At 39.5% G+C, this 21,935-nt stretch overlaps 1 protein-coding gene across 1 annotated transcript in view; it reads right to left on the bottom strand.

The window, feature by feature from the left end:
- Window positions 1-8,266, bottom strand: part of PRG4 (proteoglycan 4) — a 42,311-nt gene extending 34,045 nt beyond the window's left edge. The window contains exons 1-3 of the mRNA XM_054038477.1: window positions 8,226-8,266; window positions 7,325-7,422; window positions 3,428-3,550 (exon numbers count right to left, since the gene is read on the bottom strand). Of these exons, the coding sequence (XP_053894452.1) occupies window positions 3,428-3,550; window positions 7,325-7,422; window positions 8,226-8,266 (262 nt within the window). The remainder of the gene's footprint in view (window positions 1-3,427; window positions 3,551-7,324; window positions 7,423-8,225) is intronic.
- Between the last annotated feature and the right edge of the window lie 13,669 nt (window positions 8,267-21,935).

Genomic DNA, 21,935 nt, shown 5'->3' with positions numbered 1-21,935 from the left:
AGTACAAAATTATTTTTGTACCTTTTCATAACATAATATCAGTACTAATATTTAGATGTATAATTATATAGTATTAATTCATTTTGAATTATCTATTCTTAATAATCCATTGGGACTTAACTTTTAATAACCACTACGTTTCTTGCACTGCATAATAAATAGTAATGGTCAATTTATCTGCTTGCAAGAGTGTGTGCAGCTCGCATTGACATCAGAATTTTATATAAATTACACATTTAAGAACAACATTTGTCCTTAAATGTTTACAATATCTTAACATATTTGCTGACGTTGTATAGGATGTGTATTACAGATACAAATTTTACTATTTCAATGGTCATATTGGACCTGAAGTCACTGGGAGTTGAGGATACTCAGTACCTCCCAGAACCAGGATCAAAATAAGCAATCAGGTGGTAGTTACACTGTTTAGCGTACAGGCAATGAACCCAATCCTGTAGCCTCTCTGTGCCTGAACTTCCTATTGAAGTTCAGCTCTGATTATGTGCAGGGCTCAAAATCCTATTTTAGGTTAAATATGAATTAAGTGCTGGTAGGATAATTTACAGCCAGATTCTGACCTCACTTACACCAATAGAAAGCCAGAGTAGTTCCACTGATGTCAGTGGTTTATCTCCCGATATGTACCACTAGAAATGAGATCTGGAGTTGGCCCTTAAATTAGTGATAAGAAAAGTTGCATTCATAAACATCTCTCTGACATCCTGCTAACGCCAAAATCAGTCAGTCAGTCATTTTGCTCCATGGGATTCCTCACATATTTAAAGTGAAGCACATGTTTAAATGCTTTGCTTGATCAGGGCCTGTGTGCTCAGCAAACAGAACATATAGCAACATTTTTTAAATCATGGAGAGCATGCTTTTTAAAGGATTTTAGGTACACTGCCTGTCTACCTCTGGACCTTGAAAAATCTAGCCTGTAGTAACTAAACAGGCTATTGTCTAATAAAGAAAATCTGCAACATTTAATTTCATACAAACATATCATTCAAGAGAATTGAAGGAATATTGAAATTACTCAGCAGGTTAACATTTTGTCTTATTCAAATCAGGTTTATGTGAGCCATCAATACACTCAGTTTAATATTTATGACTGGATTAGGGTGACCAGATGAGGGAAAGAAAATAGCGGGACACATGGGGGGGGGTGCAAAAAAAACCAAAAACGTGGAGTCAGTCCCGGCGGCAAAGCAAAAAAAACATCCAGCGCTGCCAGCGGATATCGGGACAAATTGTGTCCCGACCGATCTTTATTGGGACGGTCCCAATTTTATCGGGACGTCTGGTCACCCTAGACTGTGTTAATCACAATGCAGCGCCCTTCCATAGGGCTATTTGTGCAGTAATGTACCACTTAGTATGAGTAAGGGTAACAGAGTTGCGGCTTATGATTCTGTAATGACAGAACTAAAAAAATCCTACCTTAGAATGTTTCAGCATTGTTAGAACTGCAGTGAATAGTACACTATGGTTATCTTAAGGGCTTGTCTGCATTGAGCAATTAGTCCTCACCAGAAAGTATAAATTCTAGTGCACACTAGCATGTTGCACACTAACTGGCCCATGTGGACCCTGCTGGCACACACACACAAAGTTCCCCAGTGCACGATAACATAGTATTGTTTTAAACCGGACTATATTAACGTACACTAGCAAACTTTTAATGCACACCAGCAGAGTCCACACAGGCTAGTTAGTGTGTGACACTCTTGTGCACCCTAGAATTCACATCCCTCTGGTGCAGATTAATGTACTCTGTGGACAAACGCTTAGTCATAAACATGAATTTAATGCATTGCTGCCTCACAATTAACCTAATTTGCCAAAATCCTTGTAAAAACAGATCGAAACATGCATATTTGCACTGTTCAGTGGCATGTCAATTATAGGAGAAATATATCTAAGTCCAGTATTCATTCTATCTTCTTCTCCATCAGTCTCCCACAACATTTTCAACTACATGGACTCAGCAAATGGAAACAGAAGTGAGTTTTAAGGTGGCAAATTTCAACTACCGTATATACTCGTTCATAAGCCAAATTTTTTTAGTAAAAAAGGGAAGCACCAGAGAAGGGGGTCAGCTTATGAACGGGTATAGAGAGGGAGAGGTGGGACGCAGCCCCTCCCCCCAACAGAGGGAGCAAGGAGAGGCAGCACAGCCAGCAGAGCCAGAAGGGAAGAGGCGGGGCCAGAGTCTCTCTGCTTCTGGCCACGCTGCTCTCCCCTCAGCCTCCGAAGTAGCTGCAGCTCCGCCTGGCAGGCTGCAGCCATGCCGCTTGGCTCCGCCCGCCAGAGCAGGCTGTGGCCGCGCTGCCCGGTCCGCCGGAGCACGCTGCAGCTGTGCTGCCCGGCTCAGCCCACTGGAACATGCTGCGACCGCGCCACCTGGTCTGGCCCACCGGAGCAGGCTGTGGCCATGCTGCCTCGCCTGCCGGAGCAGCTCCAGCCAGGTCAGAGACATGGTCCCCTGGCCCTCCCCTGATAAGGTGGGAAGGAATGGGATGGGAAGAGTGTGGGGGTCCTGGGCTAGGGGTTGGCTTATGTGGGGGATGGTCACAGGGGTTACTCCCCTGACTCCCAGCTTCTCACCCCCCAAAATTTCCCCACCAGTTGCTGTCCCGGCCTGTCAGGGTAAGCAGTTGGCGTGCTGGGACACTTTGTTTACTTAGGTTTACCTCCATGCCTGCGGACGCTCGAGGTAAACAAACCATCTCGGCCCACCAGCAGCTTATTCAAATGGCCCGGGAGCCAGAGTTTGCTGACAACTAAATTATAGGGTCGGCTTATGAAGGGGTTATAAAAATTTTCCATTTTTACTTCTCCATCTTGGGGGGGTCGGCTTATAAACAAACCAGCTTATGATCGAGTATATATATATATACTTTTTCTTTAGAATGTATAGGTCCATATTGAGCCATCAGTTTTTTAAACAGGAATACCTTATTCAGTAGTGATTTTTGGCTTAAAAATTGATAGCACAATCTAATGCAAAGTCCATTGAAAGACTCCTATTGACTTCACTGGGCTTTGAATCATGGCCTTTGGCCCCCATGGTTTTTAAAATATTGCTTTAAAAAGTTTTTTAAAAAAGCACTGAACAGGATTGGCCTGAATAATTTCAGGTAAAATATTAACCCCTTCTGTGCTGCTCTGCCAGTCTTTAAAGCAGGGCACTTTTCTTAGTGACAGCCTAATTATTGTAAATGTGAATACTGGACTTTTTGAAGTGGTGATTATCCATGAAAAACTTTTATTCAGACATGAGACAACATTTATGAGAGGGAAACGAGAGACAAAGTAAAGCGAAAGAGACGTATAAACATTGAGAAGAGCACAAGGTATAGGTGCAAAAAGAAATAGGAGCAGAGCTCATGATCGTAGAAACTGACTGGGTTTAACAACTTACCCTCTGTGCAGAATCTCTTGTAATCGTGGCAGCACTCCATGTAGTGTAGACAGCTATAATCACAATGGCAGGGAGCCTCTCTAGAATACCCTTCCCCACATCTCCCTGCACAGCTTGATAAATCTAAAATCATACAATACTAGTTTTAAACATTGCCAAACTAGAATGGTTTGTAAGGAAACAGCGAATGGCAAAGTAGTAAAATGGTTTTGCTTATAATGACTAAGCAAATGAAATCCTTAAGGGGAAAAAAAAAAAACAATGGGCCCAATCCATCTCCCACTGAAATTTATAGGAGTCTTTCCATTGTCTACAGTAGGCCTAGGATTGGGCCCTATATTAGGGGGTATAATAGGTGTATTATCCAGACTTCAAAAGAAAAGGTTTCTGCTATGGGATATTTTCAAAGTTTGGATGCACTAATTTAAGTCAAACCCTGGTGTGGCTTGTAGGAGGCAGGTTTCTTCTTTCCAGTTAAACCAAAATATATCAACTGCATATGAAAAAAATGTGGAGTTGTTTTGCTCCCACTGAAATCAGTGGCAAAACTCTCATTAACTAGGAGTTGGAGTGGGCCCAAAACATGTTAATTTGTGTGTATTCTTTGAGCTATATTGAATACTAAGATCTAGAATGATGAGCTATGGTTAGGGTGACCTGATAGCAACTATGAAAAAACAGGACGGGAGTAGGGGGTAATAGGCTCCTATATAAGAAAAAGTCCCAAAAAATGGGACTGTCCCTTTAAAAACGGGACATCTGGTCACCCTAGCTATGGTCATACTATCACAATGCATAAATTCATATTCTAGTTTAAAATTAGAAATGAGCCTGCGCTTACAAATGCAGACAGATTTCAGGGGTTTAGTACATTCTAAAGTTCAGGGGTTTTGAGGTTTGAAATTTTGGTTTGGTATATTATGGAAATAGATAGGGGACAACTGTAGGGTGACCAGATGTCCCAATTTTATAGGGACAGTCCCAATTTGGGGGTCTTTTTCTTATATAGGATCCTATTACCCCCCACCCCCTGTCCCAATTTTTCACACTTGCTGGTCACTCTAGACAACTGTGTGGTTCAGGTCTGCATCCAGTACTGTGTTTGCTAACTTCAATTGCCCTAGTTTTGGGCGTATGTTGAATTGGGGATTGGTGCGTGGCCATCTGTCATACTGAATGAGTCAGTTGTATTGTGAGCTATCAGCATTTGTATTTTACTGGTCATAGCTTAGAAAAAGCAACTGACCGGTAAGACCACACTTGTTTTCCATTTCACCTTTTAATTTTGCATCCCACTGATGATGACAATGTTTAACATGAACAGAAAGTTTTACTTCTTCAAAACATTTTGCAAAAAATTAAGTAATAAATTCCAGATGGAACACTGAGACAGTGCAGTTCTGCTATGAAAATAACTGTAAAAATGGCTCTATGTGGCTTTCAGTGTTTATTTTGTTTGGTGACTTCCAGAACAAATTTGCTCCAATTACAAATAAAAGATTATTTTTTCCAACTGCCAGCACTGCAAGCTCAACCTGGGATCTGAAAGGCAAGCTAAATTCTCGCCTGCTTATCATTAGTTAACAGAAATTCTGAAGGCCATATTCTGCTTTCAGTGACACCTGTGCTATCTCAATGAAGGCTCTGTGTGGTTACAGAGGTATAACTAAGAGTCTGTCTACACAGAAAAAGCTATCAAGCTAGCACAGGCAACAACAGTGAAGATAGCTCAGCATGGGCTTCAGATCAGGCTAAGGACCCATGTGTGTGCTGGACTCCTACTACCTATGCTGCACTGTCTTCACTGCTTTTGTTCCAGTAGTCCAGAAGACATACCTTAAATGCAGAATCAGAAGGCACTGGAGATGCACAGGTGCCACTGACAGCATAATAAGGGGTGTATAATCTTTATTACTGGCGATGATGTGTAGGAGCAGGAGACAACCCTGGTTGACTTTCAGATCTCAGGTTGAGTTTGCAAGACTGCTCATTTAACAAAGTTGTTTTGCTTGTACACTGGTGAATAAGATCACAATACAAAGGAATCCTGTGATGATGTTCTTACAGTCACTTTTCAGAACAAGACTCCACTTTAAGGGACTGCCTGATGTCAGAAAGGGAGTCAGTTTCAGAACTAGGATTAGAATTTAGGAATCATTGGGTCCCAGCCTGGCACAACAGGATAAAATATATTCTTTCTTTTTGTTCATATGGATTCTTTATTTTCAGCGGAGTAACATTCATCTTACAGAATGGCTTCAATGCTGGGAGATCACGGATAATCAAAGATAGTGGGGGAACTCCCTAGCTGTGCATTTAGAGATGAAAACCTAAGTGACAGATACGACTGTTTTCACACTGAAATCACCACAACTTCTAATTGTAGTCCATTATCTTGTTCTTCTAGATCATACAAACATCTTGGAACAATACCCCCAGTAAATGAACACACACTAGCGTACTAACAGCCTCCCCTTCTGGTACTGAAATGTGCAAGTGAAGCATCCTTAAATCTGAACCAGGAGACTGTACATTTAGTAAACAAGCTGAAAAAAAGACTCAAGACAGTGAATTGAAATGTTGAGAAGCAACAAGAAATAACACATAACACAGCACCGGAGACAAGAAAAATTTTCAACAACAAACACTGTACATATGTGGGTGTATCAAGAGGAGGGGAGGCGTTGGGATAAAAATAATAATTAAACTCTGCATTTACATAGCACTTTTTATTACAAAGGCAAGTAACTATTTTCATTTGCAATATTCCAAAGAGTAGCTGCGGTTCTAAGATGAAGTAATTTGTCAAAGGGAACACTATGAGTAGGTGAAAAAGTCAGGAGTTAGAACCCATGTCTCCTCACTATCAGTCTTATGCATAGCTTGTTACACCACAGTTGCCCCTCCATGTAAGAGAGATGGGTGAGGAGAGAACACAGGTGAAATCTGGATTCAAGATTAAAAGACAATTTTATGAATTGTAGGATGAGAAGTTATTTCTTAAAAGAAACCCAACAAAACCAGAATTGGTTTTCATGCATTCTTTCCTGGCAGTGAGTGTCTGATCCCTGTTGAAGTCAATGCAAAAATTCCCACTCACTTGAAAGGGAGTTCCATCGGGCCCTGAACTGATAAAATTTGATTCCTGCCTTGTAAAGAGTGAGAGCTGTTGAGAACTTTTTTGTGTTACTGCTATACAACTATGTAATATCGGCTACTGTAGAAACTTAAGTATTTAAATTGCTTAAGAATTATAGCAGCAAGCTTAATATTTGCTATGCTGTAGTTCCTTCCATTTTTCAAAAAAGACGCTATCTTGGTTAGTAGATGCCAAATTTTAAGAGAGAAATTAAAAGAATCTATAATATTAGAGAAATTAATGCCACTAGAAGATTGCATGGTAGTATCAAAAGTGTGTTCAGATAATATGTTACTGACAAGGAAAGTGTTTAGTTAGCATGTTATGTACATGCCTTGTTATGATTCTGATCAGTATCTAACCACTCCTGGCCAAATTAATCAGTGATATAATTGCAAGTACTTCACTGGATTATATCAGCAATGGATTTGACTAACTATATCATTTAGAGGACAATAGGATATGCAGCTTATATCTACAGAAAGAGAGTTATAGATACACACACAGCATGTACATATACATTTTACGACATTGAGATTTACAAATTATTCCACTTAAAAGATCAATTTATATTGACATATGTTTTAAAGGATTCTCAGATTTTGGCAAACTGAATCATGATAGCCATGTTGGTAAATTAGTTGTAAAATGTAGTAGTTTCTTAAGACATGTTTGCAATGAAGGAATCATTTATCTGTATTAATTTATTTTTCCAAATATTCCAAACAGCCTTGCTTCGGCTTTGTATTTTACAATACCTTGAGAAGAAGCTTGCTGAATCAAGGATGCTGAAAATAACACCAGGGATATGTAATATATATTCCACACCATGGTTAATTTAGGTACTGAATCCTTCCTGAAAAGAAACACTGTATTTAAAATACTCTCAGACCACTATATGAAACACTATTTAGTTTATACTAAAAAATAAAATGCAAATGAATGCTTTAGTACCTAATAAAAGTCACGTAACAACTTAAACATCAGTTTGAAAATATAGAGAACTTGATAACATAGAATTACGCCATGTATCCCCTAATAATAAGTTGATTATGCATTAAACTTTGCAGAAAAATAGATGTAAATAACATCATTACTTAAAGTCTGTTTCTGTAAATTATATCAATTAATGGCGTTAATATTTTTCTAGGAGTCCCTAAATGTGAGGAACATAGTAAATTAGATACATTTATTTAAGCTGATTTTCTTTACAACGATTTCAAGATAACAATTTCTAATGATATATTACTGGTAAAAACACTTATATATTTAAAAATTGCTGTCAAAACAGAGGTTGTCAGACAAATTAATCAATAGAGTAGGTAAAAATGTAATCCAACAAACTGTTACCCAGATATCTCATTATTTTTTAGAACAGTCGTTTAAACTTTTTTTCATTTGCGCACCCTTTAAAATATGCAAATGAAGGTGTGGACCCCTTTGGAAATCTTAGACATAGTCTGGAGACCCCAGGTTGAAAACCACTGGTTTAGAAATATAAAGATGTTCAGTGGGGATGCTAGATAAAAGTGGTTCTTTTTGCAAAAGGAAAATACAAATTGTTATCTCCATTCTAGGTCCTTCAGGAAAGAATATCATCTTTTTGAAAAAGAGTACTTTGAACAAAATATTGTGAATAGAGATAGGTATTGCACTTACCTTATAAAGGATATGTCTGCTTTCAGGGATATTTCAGACATCTTATATATTGCTGTAAATATACTGGGATGAACTAATTACCCAACGTGTTAGACAAAACCAACAGTGACAACCTATGACAGCAAAGTTTCCACATTATTTGGAAAAGGTTCCAGATGGCTAGACTTAAGCAACATCTGGAAAACACTCTGATTAAGAAAAATGACTACAAAAATATATTAATGAATTAAATTTAGGCTTATTAGTCAAAACACAATTTTAATTTTGTAGTGAAATGAGCAAATTATCTTTTGACAGTAAATTATCTGGTAGGGATTAGATCGTATTGCACAGCAGTAGCAAATCATTGCAGGCAAACTTTGAATATATTTTCTTTCCTATCAAATCAAACAGTAGTTTAAAATGATGCACTATTATGTGCTATTAATACCAGCATTTCTTCTCAAATAGTTCTAAGGAACAATTATAATACTATTAATACTTAATTCATATGGTACCAAATAATGGACCAAATCTTGCAGCCCACACTTGGTACTTCCCATTGAATTGAATGGGAATTTTTTTCCTGAGTAAGAACTGGCTAAAAATTGAAGGATTTGGTCCAATCTTTAATTTACCCAATGCAGAACATGTGATTAATTGTAAGCATTACAATGCTCAAATTACTCTGATAATCAAGATCCTTATCTATTCCCTATTGAATAGATTCAGAATATTGGAGCATTATGTACATACCCTGCTTTTTCAAACTAAATCACACTATAGATGGGTTCCTTCAAACTTTTAATTGGCCCAGTTCAGGCAAAGATTCCCTGTTCAGGAAAGTAGTTGCTTAGGTTTTCCCCTGAATTAGGGAGAGATTTAAGCACATTCTTGGTGCTTATCTCACTTGGGGCCAATATGGCTTGTACCAGATTAATTATTTGGTAATAATAGAACTGCTTTGAGATTAATATAGTTTAATGACATGGGGGAAAGCCTCAAAGCTCCCTGTGTACATTTATAGTCATCTACATTCCATAACCTATAAAGCACACTTGTATCATTTAATTTATTCATTTTTATGTTATTTATTTCATTTTATAAAAGTGCTCCTTTCCAGTATTCTGAGGACATTAGAATAAGGCCAGGGCCAGCCTTAGGCACAGTGAATCAGAGCAATTGCCCGGGGTGCCAACTTCCAAGGTTGCCAAATCAGTGTTCTGGGAGGAGGGAGAAAGAAGGGTGCCACATCTCGCTCAACTAGTGTGTGTGTGTGTGTGTGTGTGTATGCGTGTGTGTGTGTTTCCCCCACCCACTTGGCTATGGGAGATGAAGGGTACCAAAAATATTTTCTACCGTGGAAAAACACCTAGGGCCAGGCCTGAGTAGGACCAACATAAAAAAATGGAAACCCTCCTATTTGAAAAAGAGCACTTTGAACAATATATTGTGAATAGAGATAGGTATTGCACTTACCCTACAAAGGATATGATTTCAGACATTTCATATATCGCTGTAAATATACTGAGATGAACTAATTACCCAACGTGTCATGAATAACATATATGATACATTTGATGCATATAATATTTTTATCTAAGGATCTCAATGCATTTGACAAACAATCCTCCCAATGTGCTTGCAAGGTGAGCATTATTTGCAGAAAGGGAAACTGAGGTACCAAAAAGTTACAGGATTTATTCATGATCTCACACTGGAGGTAGTACCATTATATTATATTTATTATCTAGCGATAACATTTCAGCTCATTTTTTCCCATCAGTTGACTCAGTGAGAAATTTACTTGACAATGCAAGTGTGTGGTGGGGAGGAATAGGAGAATTATTTATAAATATTTTAAGCCAGGAAAGGAGAGGAAATTGGTTAGGGTGGTCCCAAGGGGGATGCAACTAGCACTACTGTGATTAAATAGCCTTGCCTGGAAAATAGCGGGAGCCCCATTGCTTGAGTCATTTAAAACTAGACTGGACAAAGCACTTGAGAATAGAACAGTCTTGCACTGGCATCTATGGGATGGAAAAAGTGACCTAATTGAGACTCTTCCATCTGTAGTTTCTAAGAGCCTATGATAGCCAATTCATAATGGCATTAGCAAAGTCTCTCATGAGAAAAAAGCATCAGATACTAAAGAAAAACAAAACCCATATAACAGAATGAATGCCTGCCCTCCTTTAGTACTGCTAGAATTGTATTAAATCATTCTAAGAAATATGGCCAGAGGCATATATTAAAAATGAAGATGGGTAATTATGTTTTGGCTATTGGATTTATTGTATCTTATAGATGTATTAAATTTGATAAAATATTTTTATAGCATTGTATATTGTTCGAGAATGCAGATGTTAGATTTTCTGATGAAAGAAGCTGTTGCAAAACATACCAGCATTAGGAAAGGCTCTCCCAGTCTGGAAGTTCAAGCTGATTTCACCTGCAATTATGTTCAGTTTGAATGTGTTTTATTTTTATTTTATTTTATTTATATTTGAGTCAACTTTAATGCTCATGTAAGTTTCTTTAGAACTAGTGTGAGCCAGGCTTAGAATCTGAGCCAATACTCTGCAAGTTTCCCTAGACCGGCTCCAGGGTTTTTGCCGCCCCAAGCGGCAAGAAAAAAAACAAAAAACAACCGCGATCGCAATTGCAATTGGCGGCAGCTCCACTGCGCCGCTTTCTTCTTCGGCAGGAATTCGGCAGCAGGTGCTTCCCTCCGAGAGGGACCCGCCGCCGAATTGCCGCCAAACAGCCCGATGTGCCGCCCTTTCCCCTTGGCCGCCCCAAGCAGCTGCTTGCTGGGCTGCTGCCTGGAGCCGGCCATGCTTCAGAGCTACAAAACTTTCAGCTAATCTAATCTTGAGCAGAGATTGCCAGTAGTGCTGATTTCTGCCAAACTGTGAGGTGGTTTAGTAATGTTCTTCATAGAATATCAGGGTTGAAAGGGACCTCAGGAGGTCAGCTAGTCCAAATCCCCTGCTCAAAGCAGGGCCAATCCCCAGACAGATTTTTATCCCAGTTCCCTAAATGGCCCCCTTAAGGATTGAATTTACAACCCTGGATTTAGCAGGCCAATGCTCAAACCACTGAGCTATCCCTCCTTACCTTCATTTCCTAACCTAAGTGGCCTTCAGCAAAACTTGGGTTTAAACAGTGGAATAAATGACACTACTAGTGCTTAAAGTTAAGCAGATGCTTATTTAATGCATTGCTGGATCAGGACTCTCATCTACATACAGCCTATAATTGATAGGTGGTGTGATCGCTCCTGAACATATCTTTTACTTATCTTTTTGGGTTGTTGTGAGGTTTCAGTAATATTTGTGAAGTGCTTTGAGACCCTCAGGTGAACAGTGCCATAAAAAGACAAACTGTTAGTATTATTGTATTATTATTACAGAATAAGGAATTGTGTTGTACTCAGTAACTGAGCACTGTAAGATTAAAGCTGGTTGAAAAATGATGGAAAACTTTTTGCAAAATCATTCTGACTTTTTTCAGGAAATCCAAAAATTCAAAAGGTTGGTGAACTGAAAAAAATTGACTTGCAGTAACTTAAAATGAACTAATGATTCCTGAATAATCCTCCCTGAAAGAATGCCCATAAAGTGCTTGTACAATTAGATTAATAATGTAGAAATAAAAAGACCTAGGCCTAACTGGAATACCCATATTGCCCTCAGTCATTCAGCGCGATCTGGAAAATGACTGTTTCTGACATGCATGCACATTTTGGTGCTAAAGATTGTGATTTGTCCACAGGCAGACAGAGGGAGCAGTGTAGAGCCACACTGCTCCTTGGGGAAACAACGGGTATATCTACACTGCAGCTGGAGGTGTAATTTCCATCTTGGATACACATACCCTCGCTAGCTCTGATCGAGTTAGTGCACTAAAAATAGAGATGTTGCTGCAGCGACACGAGTAGTGGGATGGGCTAGCGCCCAAGTATGTATGTAGGCTTTCAGATGGCTCATACTTGGGCAGATAGCTCATGCTTGTGCCGCCAGTGCTACACTTCTGTTTTTAGTGCACTAGCTAGTCAAAACTAGCTTGGATATGTCTACACATGTTGCAATCACACTTCTCAGTTGCAGTGTAGACATGCCCTTAGTGAGGCCATGAGTGGGGAGTGTATGCAGGAAGAGATGGTGGAGAAATGCAGCCAGAAACTCTTTTCAGGGATTAGTGTTCTATTGGGACATAACCAACTTTTGTGTGTGTTTGTTTACAATGTTACTCTCTACATCTGATGCAAAGGGAAAGATTAGGAAGAAGCATTATCTAGTGGTTAGTGCATGGGAGTGAGGAGCTTGGTGGCCTATTATTGGGTCTGTCACGGATTGTGTGACTTTGGACAAGATGCTTAGGCCCAGATACTCAAAGGCATTTAAATGTCTAGGCACCTAAATACTTTTGAGCATCTGGGCCTTAACCTCTGTAATTCAGTTTCCACATCCATAAAACGAGGTTAATAATACATGCCTACCTCCCAGGACTGTTGCAAGGCTTATTTAATTAAAATTTGTAAAGTGCTTTGAAATCCTTGAATTAAATTTAAGAGCCCTTTCCTAGTGGGGCCCAAATCAACCAATCTGTTCAAGTGCGTCTTAATCAGCACCAGGCAGCGCCTGTTAAACATCAGTAATGAGAGAGAATGTGATCAGGTAAACATATAGGGTAGGGCTGCCAATTGCACTTAACTCAAGTGATTAAGTCAAAACAAATTAACTCAATTAAAAAAATAATTGCAGTTTTAAACAACAATAGAATAGCAATTTAAATTTATTATAAATATTTTGGATGTTTTTCTACATTTTCAAATATATTTATTTTAATTACAACACAGACTACAAAGTGTACACTGCTCACTTTATGTGATTATTTTGGATTACAAATATTTGCACTGTAAAAAAGATAAACAAAAGAAATAGTATTTTTCAATTCACCTTGTACAAGTATTGTAGTGCAATCTCTTTATCATGAAAGTGCAATTTACAAATGTAGGATTATTTTTTTACATAACTGCACACAAAAACAAAACAATGTACCTACAAATCCACTCAGTCCTACTTCTTATTCAGCCAATTGCTAAGAAAAACAAGTTATTTTATATTTACGGGAGATAATGCTGCCTGCTACTTATTTGCAATGTGATGTGAAAGTGAGAACAGGTATTCACATGGCACTGTTTTAGTCACTTGACAGCCCTCATATAGGGGCATATGTAAAGTTTAATTACAGAGGTAGCTCAGTCTGGATAAAGATAGCAATGATTTTGATTTGATCTTTCGTTCTTGTCACATAAGACAGCGCTGTGCACTGAAGACTCATATAAGATTCTTTTGGATTTCCTTAACAAAATTGTTAGCTTTATTTAACGCATGCTGAAAAGTCCAAGGCTTTTTTACAGAAAGATAGCAGTATGACTGGCTTTAGAGCCGGTATTAGATATGCTCTAGTAATTCTTTGCACAGTCCTTTTCTCCACATAACTATTTAAAAACTGGTTCATACTATCACATTAGTTGCAACAGTTTATCAAAATGGAAATTAATGATAGTCTTGAGGTTAGGTACTGGACTAAGCCCTCTGAAGATCTGGGCTCAATTCCCAGCTCTCTTCAAGTTCTGCGTGACCTTAGCCCATTCACTCAGGCCAAGATCCACAAAGGGACTTGGGCATTGCAATGCTCAGCATTATGGCACATGGAAAATCACAGGAGCGATACTGTGAACTACAGAGCCTGAGTTAGGCCCCTAGGTGTCCAATACAATGAATGGGAAGAGAGAGGCACCTTAGAATGTGATTGACAAAAGCCAGAATACTAGACAGGAAGATGCCTAACTAGCCAATCCAAGATGTTGGTCAGAGGGTGTGTTTTAACCCCCACCGCTCTCACAGAGATAGACGCCTATGTCCAGGCTGCAGGAAGATGCCTCCCTCTGCTTGGGATTCCCAGCTGCAAGCTGTCTCTTGGCATGAGGCACTTGAGTCATTTTTGCAAGAAACCATGGGGTGGTGAGAAGAACCGATGTCGTGTCTTTTAGCCCAGTGGTTAGGGGACTCACTGGAATATGAGAGCTCTCCAGTTCAACTCCTCCCTCTACCTGAGAGGGAGAAGGGAGTGGAACAGGGATCTACCACCTCTCAGGTGACTGCCTAAGGCTGTTTGGATTCTGGGTCTCCCATGTAAGTGCTTTAACACCAGACTACATAGTCATTCCTATGCTTGCTTGCTCTCTCTGGCCCAGTGTTGAAGCTGTTGCACTGTGGATAAATAATGGAAGAATCACTGGGCCTCCCTGCTCCCCATCTGTTCTGTGGAAGCTCGCCTACAGGGGCCCAATCCAGTAGGTGAGGTCTGAGCATGCTTTTGGGATTGGGCCCCAAAGGAATGCCTATCTTTTCCTGGTTTATGCATCACTGTGGGGCATAGGCATCTGGAAACTTGACAAGGGGATCCAGTGCACAAACTAGAGGCAGAAATAGAGGGGCCTTAGGGAACATTTACTGTAAAACTTTAGGCGATGAGCAATTTTTAGGTGCCTATGGGATTTGGTTGTTGCTGAACAGGTTTTTATGAATCCCAGTGGGGTTCTGATTCTGGGATTTAGGCTCCTAAAGTGGCAGTTAGGTGCCTAAATCTTTTTGTGAATCTACCCTGCCCTAAATACATAGATAAATCCTTAAACCCAATATTGATGCATGCTTAGCCCATGCAAGAATTTAATTATTGGATTGACACACTGTGGAAAGCAGACATCTAACAATTAAATCTCTGCAGCATAGCCATATGACAAAATGGCTACTAGAGGATGTATGTTACACAATATAATCAAGCAACAAAAAAACAAAAGTTCAGATAATTAAAGTAAATGACACTTGTGCCATAGCTGATTTCTGTCAATTATCCTTTTTTTTTTAAAATGGGGAGTCACCTCAAATCTCTTTTCAAGTTGTTGTTCCATATGAGAAAAGTATGTTTGAAGAGAATGTGAGTGAATGCTGTGCTGTTAAAAGATGCCATCTGAACAATTTTGGGAGTGAAATCCTTTATTTACGTTAATGACTTCCCAACATTGATCCTCTGCCAGCATAACATAACTCTGACCTGAAGAGATTAATCTGTATGCCTGCTCAGCCATGGCTTCTCCCCGAATCCGGCCAGTTAGTTCGATTTGTGGTGGTTTTAGGATATGATTGCATGCCCACCAGGAGCTGTACTGAAAGTAGAGCCTTGCAAATCCACGGATATCCGCTTTACATCTGCAGATATCTGCATCTGTGGATATCCACAGATCGTTGTATCTGCACAGGGCTCGAACTGAAAGCACCAGTTGATTTCATAAAGACTAGTGAACAGACAAACATGATTTAAAAAAAAAATGTGGTCATCACCCATCTGGGCTGTGTTTGAACTGGTGCTTAATATGCAGTACCTTGTTACCATTCCACAAATAGAGCCACTCCTGAAAAGTTTCCTTTTAAAAACGGGTTTGCTATATTTTTTGGTCTAATAAATGTGTCTAACAAACCTGGAGTCAATTAGCCAAATTGATGTGAGGACTTGATTAGTTTCTGGGAAGGGTACTATTGCCCCAGCTGAGTTTATATAAGGACATCTGAACTGAGTAAGAGGGAAAATAAGCATTAAAAATGATTAGTAGATGAAAATGTAGTTAGAATTCTATTGATCTTTAAATAATAGTTATGAGTTTGTAAAAAGCGACAAAGAGTCCTGTGACACCTTATAGACTAACAGATGTATTGGAGCATAAGCTTTCGTGGGTGAATACCCACTTCGTCAGACTTTACAGATCCAGACTAACATGGCTACCCCTCTGAGTTATGAGTTTAGGTCTTTTAAATTTTAGCATTGAAGAGCAGTAGAGAGGGTTTAATAACAAAATAAATCTAAGTATGATCAGAGGGAGAATTATGAGTGTCAGCGGAGAGAGGCCAGCGTGTTTTGGAAGATTACAAATGGGGCTCTGAGGAAAACCTTGATGAGCTGAGGAGAGATCTTTGCTCCTGTTGAAGAGGCTTATGCAGCTCTAGACTTAGCTTGGGAAGATTGGGGAGCAAGAGCCAGAGATCCTAAGGGAGGAAGAGTGTAGTTTCACAATAAGAGAAATAGTCTGCTCTGGAAGCTGTTAGCTTTCTCTCTCCTTCTTGTGTAGCAGTTACTTGGTGCTCTCTTCTTTCCCAGAGCTGCCTGCATTTTATTTGTTGTACACAAATGTATACAAGGTGGAATTAATATTTAAGAACTCTTATATATAATCCCTCTTTGAACTGGGACCAGTAGCAGCATTGGCTTTGTTAGCAGTTTATGAAGTATTAGCATTATTGTAATTAATTATCCTGTAAAATATCTGAGCTGTAATGATACAGAAGTCAACTGGTCATATCCATTCCGTCTGAGAACTAATCAGTTTTATATCAATTAAGCAGACAAAAGACTTGCTGCATTTCCAATTATTATAAACACTGTTAGAACAAAACCTTTATAATTCTTCTCTCAGAAAAATTGGAGAAAACGTTTTTAAGGTCAGTAAGTAGAGAGAGCAGTTTAGTCAGAGAACATTGCTCCATTGCCACAGATATAGCAGATAAAGTAACAATCTGATATTTGTGTGAAAAACAAATCTAATAGTGCTAGCCAGACCAGCAGCAGAGGTACTATTATATTTGGCCCTTCCTACTGAATGCACCTTTGGAAAATATTAAGCACGCTGGAGAGCAGGAGTAGGAATGATGGTGGATCAATTGGCTGCTAGCTTTCAGTTTGGTATGTCTGTCAGATATATGAAATTAGGTTTCCTTTGGAAGCTGACCCTAAGACCATTCACCTGTGCATAAATGGTAATGTTGTTTATTTTACAGGCACTAACAATATGCTAGGGCAACTTTATATCACAAAGTTGTAGCATGGAATAATTAAGGCTGCCCACGGCTCTGACCATTCTGTGCTGAAGTGCCTTATTTTGCCCAAAATAGTGATATAACTAATACAAACTAGACCATAACTCTTGATGGCTTTTCTGAGGAAAAGCCCCTTTAGAAACAACCTTTCAGGGATGGGGTGGGGCTCTGCTAAACGGCATCTCTATAAGCTCCCAAATGTGTGGCTTTCCTGTTTAAAAGCTGACTCCAAAGAGCCCACAGGTGAATTAAGCTCTCCAATTATTTCTCCCCAATTAGGCCCAACAGGAACCATATAATTCTGAATCCGTTCTTTGTGAATCTCTGGCTCACAGGTAGTTATACTGCCACAAAATCATTTTACAGAATAAATCGTATACCCATATTATTTAAGCTGTTTTTGGTTAATATAGCTACAGAATCATAATGAATATTTTGTGTGTGTGTGTGTGTGTCGGTGGTTTGAGCATTGGCCTGCTAAACCCAGGGTTATGAGTTCAATCCTTGAGGGGGCCACTTAGGGATCGGGGCAAAATCAGTACTTGATCCTGCTAGTGAAGGCAGGGGGCTGGACTTGATGACCTTTCAAGGTCCCTTCCAGTTCTAGGAGATAGGATATCTCCATTAATTTAAAAAAAAAAAAGTTATCAAACCCCATTTCAGGACGTAACTAATCTCCAGCTGGGATCAGGAAGAAATCTCCTCCCTTTCCTGTGTCACAGTCTGGATTTGGTTATTTGAGGTTTCACACCTTAATCTGAATCATTAGTATCACGGGTAGAAACAGGATACTGTACTCAGTTGACTATTGGTTCTTATATGCTCAGGAATCAGTTACAGAAAACCTGTTGATGTTCCCTAGTACAGTGCCAATGAACATGTCTGACCTAGCCATGAAGGTATTCTCTAGGTAGTCAACTGATATGATTCTCTGTGTGTATATTTATACATTTGTCATAAAAATATTTTTACAGTACTCAAAATCTGCCAAATGCATTACAGAATAAATAAAAAAGACAAGGCCCCACTTTGCAGAGTTTATAATCTAATTTTAGTACATCAGAGAGATGTGTCTGAAGGGGAGGAGTTGATAAGTTTTCTTGTCATAAGCAATATTTTCTATTTTCAGAATGAGTTACAGGTTACAGTAAGTAAAGTAATCATTAGTGATAATATTTAAAAATACATACCACCCTTTAGACATACATTGTATTTCAAACAAACCAGAAGAAATGGATTGTCAGAGTTCCATATGTTTGATTTTTAGAGGAAAATATTAGAGCTGTTGATAAAAAGACTTGTAGACAGAGTTTTATCAAAGAGAACTCTCCTGAGAGGACTTGGCACATCCATGGTTATGGATTAAATGATATACCTGAGGGACAAGTACTTAGATTATAATTTTTGACACAGAACCCATTTTAAAACTGCTTGTAAATGGCAGATGCCCATCTTGCTTAAGTCCCTTAGCTTGGTCAGTTTTGATCTATTGCTTTTGGGGGAGTCTTAAGGACTAAATCACAGACTGCAAAAGTATAATTTTAATAACCAAAATTATATACAGAGGCCATGCTGATCTGGTATCTCAATGTCCTTTTCAAATTAACCATGGAAATTGTTATATTTTTCTGATAATTTTTCTTTCTCCTTTTTTGGCTGCCATGATAAACATTAGCTGGCATGATGATCATTAGTGACCTTTTGATTGCTTAATGTCCTGTATACATTGAAGGATAAGTGTAATGATTCAGATCATTATAACCTGACCTGAACCTTCTCCACAAATTCAGTATGAATTTGAATCTTTTTTTGGTGTGGTTTAAAAGTGTTTTGACAATCTTTTTCCTCATTTACATAAAGCTCTGTATGCTTATGGTTTTGGCTGAGAGCAAAAGTATTACATGCCACTCCCCACTCCCCCAAAAACCTCTTTAGTGTTTCACTTAGGGGTACAACCAGTGAGCATCAGAATTCTCAGGAAGCAGCCTGTTCCTATCAGACTTCTAGCCTGATTTCTTTACCAAAGTATTTTGAATGAGCTTAAGTTTCTGGGTACCTATACTTCATACTGAACTGAACTTCCAAATATTTGAAAGTTCATCCTCCATTAATATTAGTGACCTAGGAAAAAGAAACTAAAATACATAAAGATGGAGAAAGTATAGTGGATGCACACCAGAATGATTAAGGAATTCTGGGGAAAGAAACTGAGGACAGTCTAGTGAAATACAACCTCTGTACTAAAGCTACAAAGAGACCAAGTAGCCCTGATGAAGCAACATATTTTGGTAACCTAAAAAACCAGGACATTCCTATCTGAAATTGTCAAATACTAGGGGGAAATAAATTATAAATAAAGCTGTGAATGTACTATTCCACAATCATCTTCAGGCAAAAGTTTGTGACACAGAGTATATGCATACATGAGTGTATTTACCTCTATTAAGGAAAGGTTAAATTTCTGGCTTTGACAGGCATCAAAATTGCTATATGAAAAGATAGTCCAAGTGCAAATGGTGGGTATGAATATAGTGTAAACACACTAAAGTGGTATTATAATTGTACCCAGATACTGCAATAATGGAAACATGATAGATTCAGAAATATAATCTCAGATAATCTAAATAGCTCAAACTTTCCCATACTAAAAAGGATAATGTTTCAAGCCTATATGGCCAAAAAGCAAGTCTTAGAGTCTGAATATACTATAAATATGCTAAAATGATATTTATATAACTGGAAAAGGCTCTCTCAGTCTAGTTATCAAATGTCCCTTACTAAACAGGAGATTGAGTGGTTAAAGGGTCTTTATCCAGGTATGAAGAATGAAGATTTCAGCTCTCTCTCAAAAACTAAACTTCTCAAAATGGACACCAAAGTCTATTAACAAATCATAGAAATGAAGGACCTCAAGAGAGCATCTAATGCATTCCCTTTCCCCTCCCCACCAACATCCACACACACAGAAGATTAAGTATACCTAGACCCACGGCTGGCTTTAGGCACTGCGGGGCCCAATTCGAAAGAGCTGCCGCCGAAGACAGCAGCGGGACTTCAGTGGCAACTCAATTGGCTGCCGGTGCCTTCGGCGGCACAGCAGCGGAGGGTCCTTCTTCCACAACAGCGATCGAGCTGCCACCGAAGTCCTGCCGCTGTCTTCAGCAGCAGCTCAATTGGCTGACAGTGCCTTCAGCGGCACGTTGGTGGAGGGTCCTTAGGGATGTTGCGGGGCCTTCTTAGGGGTGCGGGGCCCGATTCGGGGGAATTGGGTGAATCGCCCTAAAGCCAGCCCTGCCTAGACCATCCACAGCAGGTATTTATATAATCTGTTCTTAAACTCTCCAGTGAAGAGGATTCCACAGCTTTCCAAAGTAATCTGTTCCAGCACTTATCGTTTGAAAGTTTTCCCTAATATCTAACCTAAATCTCCTTTGCTGCATACTAAGCTGGTTGTTTCTTGTCCTACCCTTGGTGTTCATGGAGAACAACTGGATCTCTTTCTAACAACCTTTTACATATTTGAATACTTGGCATGTGCCCCCTCAGCCTTCTTTTCTCTAGACTAAACATGCCCGATTCTTTCAACCTCATATGTCACGTTTTCCAAACCTCTTATTTTTGTTGCTCTCCTCTGGATTCTCTCCAGTTTGTTCATATCTTTCTTAAAGTGTGGTGCCCAAAACTGGCCAGATTACTCCAGTTGAGGCCTCACCAGTACAGAGTAGAGCAGAACAGTCACCTCCCATGCCTGATGTATGGCACTTCTGTTAGTACATTCAGAATATTTGTCTTTTTGACAACAGCTTCACATTGTTGACTCTCATTTAATTTCCAAGCTACTATAACTCCCCACATCCTTTTCTGCAGTTCTCTTTCCTAGCCGGTTATTCCCCATTTTGTATTTGTGCAGTTGATTTTTCCTTCTTAAGTGTGGTACTTTGCATTTTTTTTTGTCTTTTTTTTTAAATCTCAACTAAAGATTTGTGGATAGTTTGATTTCTAGACCCAAACCACCAAGTAGGCCAGTTGAGACAGTGTTAAAGCTTTATCCCAAATGTTTTATTATTTCTTTGTATTACCATACTGCTTACGAGCCCCAGTTATGCTAGGTGCTATTCAGGGCCCAGTTGTGCTGGGTGCTGTATAAACACAGAAAAAAGGACAGTCCCTACCCCAAAGAGTTTACAATCTAAGTATAAGATGAGAGACAATGGATGGATAAGGATTGACCAGCCGGGGCATACTAGGAAACAATAAGACCATATTTGTTAGTATGATAGCCAGTATTCTCAGTACATCAGCAGCCTAAGGGCTAGTCTACACAAGGCAGTTTATGTCGACCTAATTATGTCAGTGTCTACACTACAGCCTTCCTTCCACTGATGAAAGTGCCTTACTACACCGACATAATAATTCCACCTCCATGAGAGGCGTAAGTCTTATGTCGGTGTAGTTAGGGTGACCCAATGTCTGTCTAGACACTGGGACCCTTATGTTGACAGTCTGGTCAATTTCATGGCACCTGCTGTGAAATTGACATGAAAGCCCCCGTTCCCCTAGAGAGCTGGGTAGCTGGACCCTGTTCCCAGCTAGGAGCTGGGGCGAGAAGCCCGAGGGGCTTCAGACCCAGATCCCAACTGGGAGCTAGGATGGGAAGCCGGGACAGCTTAGAATCCTGATCCCAGCTGGGAGTCGGGGCGAGAAGCCTGAGGGGTGTCCCCCCACCCACTCTCTGCCGGGAGCCAGGCAGCCTTGTCAGTTTCATGGCTCAGGGAGCAGGCGGGGAGGA

Source organism: Malaclemys terrapin, chromosome 8 (genome assembly GCF_027887155.1).
Source record: "Malaclemys terrapin pileata isolate rMalTer1 chromosome 8, rMalTer1.hap1, whole genome shotgun sequence".
In the NCBI taxonomy this organism is placed as follows: Eukaryota; Metazoa; Chordata; order Testudines; family Emydidae; genus Malaclemys; species Malaclemys terrapin.
This window is presented reverse-complemented; position numbering and strand designations above follow the sequence as displayed.